Source organism: Oryzias latipes, chromosome 2 (genome assembly GCF_053564925.1).
Source record: "Oryzias latipes strain Hd-rR chromosome 2, Olatipes_Hd-rR_3.1".
Classification (NCBI taxonomy): domain Eukaryota; kingdom Metazoa; phylum Chordata; class Actinopteri; order Beloniformes; family Adrianichthyidae; genus Oryzias; species Oryzias latipes.
The window spans coordinates 36,924,362-36,937,255 of NC_136238.1; the positions used below are offsets into that span (position 1 = coordinate 36,924,362).

General features: G+C 43.3%; 1 protein-coding gene across 3 annotated transcripts in view; it reads right to left on the reverse strand.

Moving 5' to 3' along the window:
* LOC144986516 (NACHT, LRR and PYD domains-containing protein 3-like) overlaps positions 1-12,894 on the reverse strand; it is a 54,118-nt gene that overhangs the window by 29,959 nt on the left and 11,265 nt on the right. For all 3 annotated transcript variants that reach the window (XM_078933963.1, XM_078933962.1, XM_078933964.1), the window contains exons 8-10: positions 4,495-4,614; positions 2,589-2,708; positions 1,692-1,811 (exon numbers count right to left, since the gene is read on the reverse strand). In XM_078933963.1, the coding sequence (XP_078790089.1) occupies positions 1,692-1,811; positions 2,589-2,708; positions 4,495-4,614 (360 nt within the window). The remainder of the gene's footprint in view (positions 1-1,691; positions 1,812-2,588; positions 2,709-4,494; positions 4,615-12,894) is intronic.

The following is a 12,894-nucleotide window of genomic DNA, read 5'->3' on the forward strand; positions in this document are numbered from 1 at the left end:
GAATAACATGACATGTTTGGATCAACAGTTTACAGCGACCTAAGTCAGTGTTTTTTCAAGCTTTTTGAGCCACGGCACACTTCATCCTTGACAGAAATCCTGCGGCACACCAGTGTGGGAGCCATAATGAAGGTGGCACAGGTGAAGTGCTGCATCATCAGGTTGTGGGTGTGTGTGGCACGAAGTTTGAAAGGTGCTCACTAACTTGCTGGCGACGCATGTGAATGGATGAGGAAGTGGGGTGAGCCGCGGTGATCACATAATTTGTTGATCGCGTCACTTGAGTGGTTTGGAAGTCTTTCACTGCTGGAATTTATATTTAATTTATCAATTGTTTTGACTGTATGGATTGGAAACCTGCAGAAGGAGAAAATAAATACTTTGCAGCCAGGCAGACGTTTGGACTTTCTATTGAAACGCACCTCGGACAAAGAAGCCGCAGCTTAGCCCACGGCGGCCCTCAACGCTTTTTAGCAGAAACATTAAAGTCATCAAATTGTGACTCTCAGAGACATTGATCGGTAGAATTATTATCCTGGAGTGTTTGGAGATCATTCGATCGCTTTTGGAATTGGAAACTAATGGATGTGCGACGTGATTGGAGCGCAGCAGCCTACTACGTTCATTCATCAATGGTTTAGTTCGGCGTTCATTCATAAAATCGTTGGACCTGAGGTATGGAAGCACACACAGCAGATGCATGTGCCTGAAGACGGACAGTAATGACAGCTCATCTTCAAATGTGTACACTGTGTTTCACAAAAACATTTCAGAAATTCACAATAAATGTATTAGAAATGCACAATAGGTGCTTCACAAACATGATTTTTAGGTACACATGTGATGTGAACTCACAGATCATACGAATTGCAGAATGTCATTCAAAAACCCGCTCTCATTTGTGAATCTGCCCATATTTGTGAGAGATTTTTTTCCGGTGAATATTGAGACTCATCTGACGGAGCAGGTCAACTAATGTCACCTTTGGCTAGTGAATCTGTCAATCACACTCATCAGCAAAGTAGGCGGGTTCGCTTTTAGCCAATCAAATGGCCCCTTACGCTTTCTCTACGCTTTCGTGCAGGTGGCAAAAGCCCCGCCCATATTTGATTCTATACCGGTCGGTCGTTAGCGTGTTAGATTTAGCATGGCTTGTCGGTTTATTGCCTTCGGTCGTCAAAAATAAGTGGCTTGCGCAACTTTTCAGTGGACTTGAAAGCAAGGCAACAGTGGTTGAATGCAGTTGGCATTGAATCCAGAGAAATGTGTCCTGGTTATGAGATTTACAATGAATGTTTCACTCGGTATTGTTTGCTGTAATACGTTATCCTTCTTAGCTTTGATGCTAGCGTCATTTTAACACTAAGACACGGTTCCCTTCGGTCTTTATCATATGAAGGTGGAGAAGAAAAATCTTCAGGTTCCACAGAAGGTTCTGGATGAACAAAGAGCTGATATCCTGGAGATGGGAAAGGGCACACTAGTGTGCCACGGCACACTGGTTGAAAAACACTGACCTAAAGAACTTCAACCCATCAGAGAATGATGACATCATACCTGACATTTTTAAAAACTGTTTGGGATTTGGAGCTAAAGTTACTGTTTGGGTTTCTCTCCAACAATCTAATCCCATCTTAACTGTGAAAAAAGATTCACCAACAGATCTATGTTCACAAGGAACTGCTTCTTACTGTGAGTCTGAAGATCCTGGTTCAGTTCTGAAGTCTGGAGGAAGACTTTTGGACCGGTCACTCTTCAAGGATCCACAGCTGGAGGCTGCAGACTGGACTCTCTGTGTGACCTGTTGACCTCTGCAAACACCAAACCATCAGAGTGTTGGAGGATCTGCTTCTTCGTGAACAGCTGATGGACTTTGACATGAACACAGACTGAGCTGTTTAGTCTGGAATAACATGACATGTTTGGATCAACAGTTTACAGCGACCTAAGTCAGTGTTTTTTCAACCTTTTTGAGCCACGGCACACTTTATCCTTGACAGAAATCCTGCGGCACACCAGCATCCAAAAATTAATAAAAGGAGAAACTCATGGTCTGAATTGATGTAAAGTCCCTTCGAACTCTCACATGCATTTTTGTGATAATTGGGGCAGAAAAAGCTGGAAGTTGCTGCTGTTTTTTTCTAAAAGATGTAATAAAAGTTAAGCTAGTTTTCAGTAATAAATTTCAACTAAAGTATCTGAAAGCTGCGTCTAAGTCGTGGTACCGCCATTCTTATCAAAGTGTCTTTAATAGAATCAAATAAACACAAAGACAAAAGTTGTTTTATGATCTTTCATATTACTAACTACTCAGTGTTTTATCAGGGCCTGTTTGGATGAACAAAGAGCTGATATCCTGGAGATGGAAAAGGGCACACTAGTGTGCCACGGCACACTGGTTGAAAAACACTGACCTAAAGAACTTCAACCCATCAGAGAATGATGACATCATACCTGACATTTTTAAAAACTGTTTGGGATTTGGAGCTAAAGTTACTGTTTGGGTTTCTCTCCAACAATCTAATCCCATCTTAACTGTGAAAAAAGATTCACCAACAGATCTATGTTCACAAGGAACTGCTTCTTACTGTAAGTCTGAAGGTCCTGGTTCAGTTCTGAAATCAGGAGGAAGACTTTTGGACCGGTCACTCTTCATGGATCCACAGCTGGAGGCTGCAGACTGGACTCTCTGTGTGACCTGTTGACCTCTGCAAACACCAAACCATCAGAGTGTTGGAGGATCTGCTTCTTCGTGAACAGCTGATGGACTTTGACATGAACACAGACTGAGCTGTTTGGTCTGGAATAACATGACATGTTTGGATCAACAGTTTACAGCGACCTAAGTCAGTGTTTTTTCAAGCTTTTTGAGCCACGGCACACTTCATCCTTGACAGAAATCCTGCGGCACACCAGTGTGGGAGCCATAATGAAGGTGGCACAGGTGAAGTGCTGCATCATCAGGTTGTGGGTGTGTGTGGCACGAAGTTTGAAAGGTGCTCACTAACTTGCTGGCGACGCATGTGAATGGATGAGGAAGTGGGGTGAGCCGCGGTGATCACATAATTTGTTGATCGCGTCACTTGAGTGGTTTGGAAGTCTTTCACTGCTGGAATTTATATTTAATTTATCAATTGTTTTGACTGTATGGATTGGAAACCTGCAGAAGGAGAAAATAAATACTTTGCAGCCAGGCAGACGTTTGGACTTTCTATTGAAACGCACCTCGGACAAAGAAGCCGCAGCTTAGCCCACGGCGGCCCTCAACGCTTTTTAGCAGAAACATTAAAGTCATCAAATTGTGACTCTCAGAGACATTGATCGGTAGAATTATTATCCTGGAGTGTTTGGAGATCATTCGATCGCTTTTGGAATTGGAAACTAATGGATGTGCGACGTGATTGGAGCGCAGCAGCCTACTACGTTCATTCATCAATGGTTTAGTTCGGCGTTCATTCATAAAATCGTTGGACCTGAGGTATGGAAGCACACACAGCAGATGCATGTGCCTGAAGACGGACAGTAATGACAGCTCATCTTCAAATGTGTACACTGTGTTTCACAAAAACATTTCAGAAATTCACAATAAATGTATTAGAAATGCACAATAGGTGCTTCACAAACATGATTTTTAGGTACACATGTGATGTGAACTCACAGATCATACGAATTGCAGAATGTCATTCAAAAACCCGCTCTCATTTGTGAATCTGCCCATATTTGTGAGAGATTTTTTTCCGGTGAATATTGAGACTCATCTGACGGAGCAGGTCAACTAATGTCACCATTGGCTAGTGAATCTGTCAATCACACTCATCAGCAAAGTAGGCGGGTTCGCTTTTAGCCAATCAAATGGCCCCTTACGCTTTCTCTACGCTTTCGTGCAGGTGGCAAAAGCCCCGCCCATATTTGATTCTATACCGGTCGGTCGTTAGCGTGTTAGATTTAGCATGGCTTGTCGGTTTATTGCCTTCGGTCGTCAAAAATAAGTGGCTTGCGCAACTTTTCAGTGGACTTGAAAGCAAGGCAACAGTGGTTGAATGCAGTTGGCATTGAATCCAGAGAAATGTGTCCTGGTTATGAGATTTACAATGAATGTTTCACTCGGTATTGTTTGCTGTAATACGTTATCCTTCTTAGCTTTGATGCTAGCGTCATTTTAACACTCAGACACGGTTCCCTTCGGTCTTTATCATATGAAGGTGGAGAAGAAAAATCTTCAGGTTCCACAGAAGGTTCTGGATGAACAAAGAGCTGATATCCTGGAGATGGGAAAGGGCACACTAGTGTGCCACGGCACACTGGTTGAAAAACACTGACCTAAAGAACTTCAACCCATCAGAGAATGATGACATCATACCTGACATTTTTAAAAACTGTTTGGGATTTGGAGCTAAAGTTACTGTTTGGGTTTCTCTCCAACAATCTAATCCCATCTTAACTGTGAAAAAAGATTCACCAACAGATCTATGTTCACAAGGAACTGCTTCTTACTGTGAGTCTGAAGATCCTGGTTCAGTTCTGAAGTCTGGAGGATAACCTTTGGACCGGTCACTCTTCATGGATCCACAGCTGGAGGCTGCAGACTGGACTCTCTGTGTGACCTGTTGACCTCTGCAAACACCAAACCATCAGAGTGTTGGAGGATCTGCTTCTTCGTGAACAGCTGATGGACTTTGACATGAACACAGACTGAGCTGTTTAGTCTGGAATAACATGACATGTTTGGATCAACAGTTTACAGCGACCTAAGTCAGTGTTTTTTCAAGCTTTTTGAGCCACGGCACACTTCATCCTTGACAGAAATCCTGCGGCACACCAGTGTGGGAGCCATAATGAAGGTGGCACAGGTGAAGTGCTGCATCATCAGGTTGTGGGTGTGTGTGGCACGAAGTTTGAAAGGTGCTCACTAACTTGCTGGCGACGCATGTGAATGGATGAGGAAGTGGGGTGAGCCGCGGTGATCACATAATTTGTTGATCGCGTCACTTGAGTGGTTTGGAAGTCTTTCACTGCTGGAATTTATATTTAATTTATCAATTGTTTTGACTGTATGGATTGGAAACCTGCAGAAGGAGAAAATAAATACTTTGCAGCCAGGCAGACGTTTGGACTTTCTATTGAAACGCACCTCGGACAAAGAAGCCGCAGCTTAGCCCACGGCGGCCCTCAACGCTTTTTAGCAGAAACATTAAAGTCATCAAATTGTGACTCTCAGAGACATTGATCGGTAGAATTATTATCCTGGAGTGTTTGGAGATCATTCGATCGCTTTTGGAATTGGAAACTAATGGATGTGCGACGTGATTGGAGCGCAGCAGCCTACTACGTTCATTCATCAATGGTTTAATTCGGCGTTCATTCATAAAATCGTTGGACCTGAGGTATGGAAGCACACACAGCAGATGCATGTGCCTGAAGACGGACAGTAATGACAGCTCATCTTCAAATGTGTACACTGTGTTTTTCCTGCTCTCCTCATATGTTTCTAATATGATTTAGCAGTAAGCCTAACTCTTGCTGAAAGACGTCGAGTCAGGGAGTAGCTTCCAAGCTCCGTTTATTTTCGGCATTCAACAAAGAGTAAAACTGCAAACATATAAGAATATAATTGTCAAATAAAATGTCTAAACATTACTCAGCAATATTGTTTTTAGAGTTCAACTCCAGCATGACAACACAGCTGCTAATCTAACATTCAAACTTGAAGAAAAGAGACAAATAAGACTATATTGTGAATTATATTAATTAACCTAAACCAAACTTACAGACAATGAGGTCTCTGGCACAAACAGAAGCAGGATGGCGACAGATGACAAGACTGCATGGCAAAGACTGAATTAACATGGCTGACATTGACTTCCTCTCATGAACTCAAAAATGGCCTTCAAAATAAAAGCATGAACAAAACATGACTTCAGAATAAAGAGAAATCTAATTAAATAAAGGCAAACAAACCGGGGGCAGAACACTCCCCGCCTGGCATCTGTAATGATGTCATATATTAACTATCATGCCAACAATCCATTGAAGTTATTTCTTGACGAGCAAAACAACCTCAGTAATGGGTCTAAAAAACTTTCGAGCAGAACCATCCTGTACAGTTTTGAGTTCAATCTTGCGGACACGTCCATCGCGTCCAGGAAAGGTTCTCGTCACAAGAGCCATAGACCAGTCGTTTCGGCACGTTCCAGCATCCTTCATCAAAACAACATCTCCTTCTTCAACATTTGGACATGCGTTTTGCCATTTGTGTCGAACTTGGAGGGTCTGCAAGTATTCGCGTCGCCATCGGCTCCAAAACTGGTCTGCCAAACATTGAACTTGACGCCATTGTCGCTTGTACAAATCCTTCTCTGGAAAGTTTCCTGGAGGAGGTGGTACACTTTGTTTCTGAGTGAGAAGCATTGCTGGTGTAAGCAACTCTGGAGCGTCCGGATCTGAAGAAACTGGAACAAGGGGACGAGAGTTGATGATGGCCGTCACTTCTGCCAGCAACGTACAGAGAACTTCATGAGACAAGCTGGAAGAGTGGGTATGCATCAGCATTGCATCCAATATTCTCCTCGCGACGCCTATCATGCGTTCCCATGCACCACCCATGTGTGATGAGTGAGGGGGATTAAAGTACCACGTACAACCTTGGCTGTTTGAATACAGCTGGACCTTTGACTCCTCCAACACCTTGCGGAATTCCAGCTCTTTAGAAGCACCAATGAAATTAGTTCCACAATCAGAATGCAGTTGTTTGGAAGGGCCACGAATGGCAAAGAACCTTCTCAGAGAGTTGATGAAAGAGGAAGTGTCCATGGATTCAATCGCTTCAATATGGACAGCACGTGTACTCAAGCATGTGAAAAGGACTGCCCAACGCTTAGAGTTGGCCAGGCCTCCTCTGGTTCGCCTGGCTGTAACAAGCCAGGGACCAAAAACGTCCAATCCAGTGTATGTAAATGGCGGTGATACACTTAGTCGTTCCGGTGGCAAATTGGACATCTTCTGAGTTTCAGTTTTTCTTCGGAGCTTCCTGCATGTAACGCATCCATGCAGAATGCTGCTGATACACCTCTTTCCACCAATCAGCCATATGCCTGCAGCTCGGATAGCCCCTTCAGTGAAGCTTCTGCCTTGATGCTGCACTTGTTCATGATAATGCCTTATCAGCAAGGAAGAAACATGGTGTTTCCCTGGTAGAATGACTGGATGTTTCTCACTGTCACTTAGATTCGCTGAGTCCAACCTGCCTCCAATCCTCATCAAGCCATCCGGACCTTTGACAGGGTTCAGCTTAACAAGCTGACTTCTTTTATTTATCACCTCTCCCTTGGCAAGAACTTCCCATTCAGATGGAAAGGAAGTCATTTGAACTGAAAGAAGAACCACTGTAGATGCTGCGGACAACTCACTGACAGTGCGAGGCTTCGAACACCAATGCCAGCCACGACAAACCTTATTCTTCACTTTGAAAGAATGCACAATGTGGATAAGGGAAGCAACTGACCTTTGTAGGGATTTCCAGGATGAAAATCTTGTAAACTTGTCAGGATTGAGAGTCTTCTTCTCAACAAGATTAGTCACAGAACTTGTAACTTGAGGTCGAATTTCGACATCCAAGTCTGGGTTAACAAGCACAAAGGTCTCTTGAAGCTCATTGGTTAACTGGACCTTGTGAAGAAAGGGTGGACCTGTAAACCAGTTGGTTTCAACAAGCTGTGAGGCTTGGACTGACCTGGAAGCATGATCTGCAGGGTTATGTTCAGTAGGCACATATTTCCACTGTTTTGGCTCAGTGGACTGTCGAATTCTTTGGACCCTGTTGTGCACATACACATAGAAACGTTTGGACTGGTTGTGTATGTATCCCAGCACAACCTTGCTGTCACAATAGAAGGTCACTGCACTAAGGTAGATGTCGATTTCTTCTGTGATGTATTCAGCCATTTCTACAGCTAGTACAGCAGCACACAACTCCAAACGAGGAATAGTGGGTTCGGATACAGGTGTTAACTTGGCTTTTCCAGCAATAAATCCCACATGAATTTCACCATTTTCTTGGGTTGTTTTGAGATATGCTACCACCCCAATGGCTTTGGTTGAGGCATCTGAGAAGATACATATCTCATTTTTCTTGGCGTTGCAAGGAGATGCCTTTGTGTAGGCTCGAGGGACATCAAGGTTTTTGAGCTCTTGAAGTGAATCTCTCCATATTTTCCACGTATTCCACTTGTCTTGTGGGAGAGGATCGTCCCAATCACTTCCTTCCTTTGTCAGTTCTCTTAGGAGGAATTTTCCCTGAATTGTGACTGGAGCAACGAGACCGAGGGGGTCGAACAGACTGTTCACAGTAGAGAGAATTCCACGACGAGTGAATGGTTTGTCCTCAATGGATACCTGGAAGGTGAAGGTGTCTTTCTTGACCTCCCAGCTCAAGCCAAGACTTCGTTGTGTTGGAACGACTTCCTCATCCAGAAAAAGGTCTTTGATGTTCTTTGCATGATCCTCTTCTGGGAAGGCTTTCAACACCTCTTTGCTGTTGGAAGTGATCTTATGGAGTCTTAAGTTGGACTTTGATAGAGAGGTTTGAGTTCTCTTCAGCAATGAAAGGACCTCTTCTTCAGTAGGTCTTGAAATTAGCCCATCATCCACATAGAACTCTCTTTCCACAAAGTTCTTGGTGTCTGATCCATACAGTTGCTCTCCTTTCATTGCAGCTCTTCTGAGACAATAAATCGCAACTGCCGGTGAAGGGCTATTGCCAAATACATGAACTCGCATTCTGTACTCAACAATGTCTTTGGTCGGATCATTGTTGCGATACCACAAAAAGCGCAGGAAATCTCTGTGATCCTCTCTAACAACAAAACAATGGAACATCTGCTCTATGTCTGCCATAACAGCTACCTTTTCTCTTCTAAAACGTAAGAGAACTCCTAACAGATTGTTATTCAGGTTGGGTCCGGTGAGGAGGACATTGTTTAGCGAAATACCTTTGAATTGTGCACTAGAGTCGAACACGACTCTGATTTGTTCAGGTTTTCGAGGGTGGTAAACTCCAAACATTGGTAGGTACCAACACTCCTTTCCTTTAGGCAGTGGAGGGGCCATTTCTGCGTGGTTTTGGTCAAACATCTTCTGCATGAAAGCAATAAACTGATTCTTCATCTTCGGCTTACGTTCTAGTGTGCGTTGCAAAGAAGAAAGTCGGTTCTTGGCTTGTTCATGGTTGTTTGGCAAAGGTGGTCTTTGTGATTTGAATGGAAGTGGGGCCACCCAAGATTGTGTCTCGTCTTGAAAAACTTCTCTGTCCATTATTTTTAGAAATCTTTCATCCTCTACTGAGAGGGATAGTTTGTCATCATCTACAGTTCTTTTGAAAACTGTCAGACCAAATGAGTCATTGGCTGCGTCTGTGTGGCAGTGACTGAGGGAAAAGCTGTGGTTTAAGATGGGGCTAATTGATTGGGTAATGTTGACGTGTGTTGTGCAAGGTCTGAAAAATGAAGGTCTACCATTTTCTAAAATGTTAGTTTTGTAGCTGTGGATGATTGGTTTATGGACTTTACCTAAACACACATCACCAACCAACACCCATCCTAGGTCAAGTCTCTGTGCAAAGGGTGAGTTTCCTGGACCATTTTTCCACTCTCTCACTTTGTGGACTTGAAGAATGTCTCTGCCAAGCAGAAGAAGAATCTTGGCATTCTTATCCAACCGAGGAATTTCGTTGGCAATAGACTTGAGATGTTGATGGTGTAAGGCAGCCTCTGGTGTTGGTATTTCTTCCCGATTGTCTGGTATGTCATCACATTCGATGAGTGTGGGAAGAGGAATGCTGACTCCATTATTCACCCCTTTGATTTGAAAGCCAAATCCTCTTCTGCCTGATTTTTCAACCAAGCCAGCACAAGTCTTTAATGTGTAAAGATATGGGTTGCTCTGAATGTTGAATATGTCAAAAAACTCTGATCTAGCTAGAGATGTGTTACTCTGGTCGTCAAGCACAGCATACATCTTGATAGCTTTGTCTGGGGTTTCTTTTGGGTGAACTTCAACAAGGCAAATCTTTGAACACGATTTAGACTTTAAACAATCTCCACAAACTTCAGTGCAAAGGGGACTCACCACGGATGTTGCTGTGGCGTCCTGGTACTCTCGCTCCCCGCCATTGTCTTTTGGGGTTCCTGAGCCCTTGTACGCCCATGGTGGTGAACCAGGATGAAGAGCTGTCACGTGGTTCTCACTGTTGCACTCATCACACTTTAATGTTGCTTTGCAGTCACGAGCCAAGTGAGAAGAGGAGGAACAGCATTTGAAGCAGATGTTTTGATCTTTTAAATAAGCCTTTCTTTGTTCAAGAGTTTTTAGTCTGAATCCGCGACAGCTTCTCAAGGAGTGGGGCTTCTTGTGAATGGGACAATGTTTTGTTAGGTCATCCATAGCTGCATTATTCTGTGTTGCATCAACAATCACTTTGGTCTTGTGCACTGAGATTGAGTTTTTGAGGTTGCTTTGTTTTACAAGTTGTCTGTCTGTGAACCCGCTGCCACCAGAATGTGTAAAGCTGGGATCATTCCTAGTCTTAGCCTGGTAGCAAACAAACGAAGTAAAAAAGGAGAAAGGGGGGTATGCAACCCTCCACTCTTCTTTATACTTGAATCCCTCAGAAACCCATCTTTCCTGCAGGTTGTATGGCAACTTCTCCACGATCGGTTTGATGCCACGGGCAGTGTCCAAATATGCAAGGCCAGGTAAATAACCATCCTGCTTGGCTGAAAGTAGCTCCATCAAAAGATCACCTAGCTCTCGTAGCTTGTGGTTGTCTCTGTTTGATATTTTTGGGAAATTGTCCAACCTCTTAAAGAGAGCACTTTCGATAACTTCAGGTGCACCGTAGCATTCATCCAGTCTTTCCCAAGTCATTTGAAGTGCTGCTTTTGGGTTGCCTGTACACACTGCTCTCAAACGTTTGACATAACCAGCTGATTCCCTTCCAAGCCACTTTGAAAGTAAATCCAACTGCTCGCTGGCTGTCAAATCTAAATCTTTGATAGTGTTGTAGAAAGAGGACCTCCATGCTCTATAGGATTCTGGACAGTCGTCAAAGTGAGACAGGCCTGTGCTCACGAGTTCTTTCCGTGCCAAATACTTTGCCATGTCCATCATGGCTGAAGGCTCTGGACGGCTTGTGTGAGCATCTTGAAGGTTTTGTGGAACATTTGAACTTGGTGGTTTTTTATCCATGTTGTTTCTGTCAGAATTTTCCAATGTCCTTTCACCTTTAAGTTGAGGTTGATTGGTGCCATGAAGCTGCATGGTTGAGCTCATAAGATGTTCTTTCTGCCGAGTCCGGGTTGCTTCTGACCTTGGCCGACGGGGTGGGGGCCAGACGTCTGTCACAATGTATTCATCTTCTTTAAACTGGACATGATCTGAAGGTTGAAGAGCAACTTGAATCGAAGTGTTAGTTTGTTGTAGTAAATCAGTGAATTTGGACTCCTGGTTTAGGTGAGCAGCCTGGTCTTTTACATAGTCACTGACACGCTCATGTGTACTTTGCATCGAAACCGAGGGGCTCATCTTGCTATGCAGTTCACCAGACTCCAATTCAACTGCTGCTTCCAAAACCTCCGCTTGAGCGACAGCAGCAGCAGCTTCTCTTTCAAGATTCAGAGCTTCCAAGTTCGCTTCTAATCTTGCTTTGTCGACTTTAATGTCTATCTCTCTTTGTGCAAACATAGCACGTGTGCGGGCAGCTTCTGCCTTGGCTCTAGCTCGAGCTGCAGCAGCACTTACTGAGGATCGGCTTGAAGATACTGAGCTCTCTCTAGAACTTCTTGAACTGTGAACGGATGCTTCATAATCCACAGGCTTTCTTTCTTTAGGCTTTGCACCTTTCATTTTTGCATCATCCATACTTGTTGTTTTAGCTTGCTGCCGTATTCTTGTTTGACCAGCTGCGTATTGTCTTTTTACTTTCCTGCTCTCCTCATATGTTTCTAATATGATTTAGCAGTAAGCCTAACTCTTGCTGAAAGACGTCGAGTCAGGGAGTAGCTTCCAAGCTCCGTTTATTTTCGGCATTCAACAAAGAGTAAAACTGCAAACATATAAGAATATAATTGTCAAATAAAATGTCTAAACATTACTCAGCAATATTGTTTTTAGAGTTCAACTCCAGCATGACAACACAGCTGCTAATCTAACATTCAAACTTGAAGAAAAGAGACAAATAAGACTATATTGTGAATTATATTAATTAACCTAAACCAAACTTACAGACAATGAGGTCTCTGGCACAAACAGAAGCAGGATGGCGACAGATGACAAGACTGCATGGCAAAGACTGAATTAACATGGCTGACATTGACTTCCTCTCATGAACTCAAAAATGGCCTTCAAAATAAAAGCATGAACAAAACATGACTTCAGAATAAAGAGAAATCTAATTAAATAAAGGCAAACAAACCGGGGGCAGAACAGTGTTTCACAAAAACATTTCAGAAATTCACAATAAATGTATTAGAAATGCACAATAGGTGCTTCACAAACATGATTTTTAGGTACACATGTGATGTGAACTCACAGATCATACGAATTGCAGAATGTCATTCAAAAACCCGCTCTCATTTGTGAATCTGCCCATATTTGTGAGAGATTTTTTTCCGGTGAATATTGAGACTCATCTGACGGAGCAGGTCAACTAATGTCACCATTGGCTAGTGAATCTGTCAATCACACTCATCAGCAAAGTAGGCGGGTTCGCTTTTAGCCAATCAAATGGCCCCTTACGCTTTCTCTACGCTTTCGTGCAGGTGGCAAAAGCCCCGCCCATATTTGATTCTATACCGGTCGGTCGTTAGCGTGTTAGATTTAGCATGGCTTGTCGGTTTATTG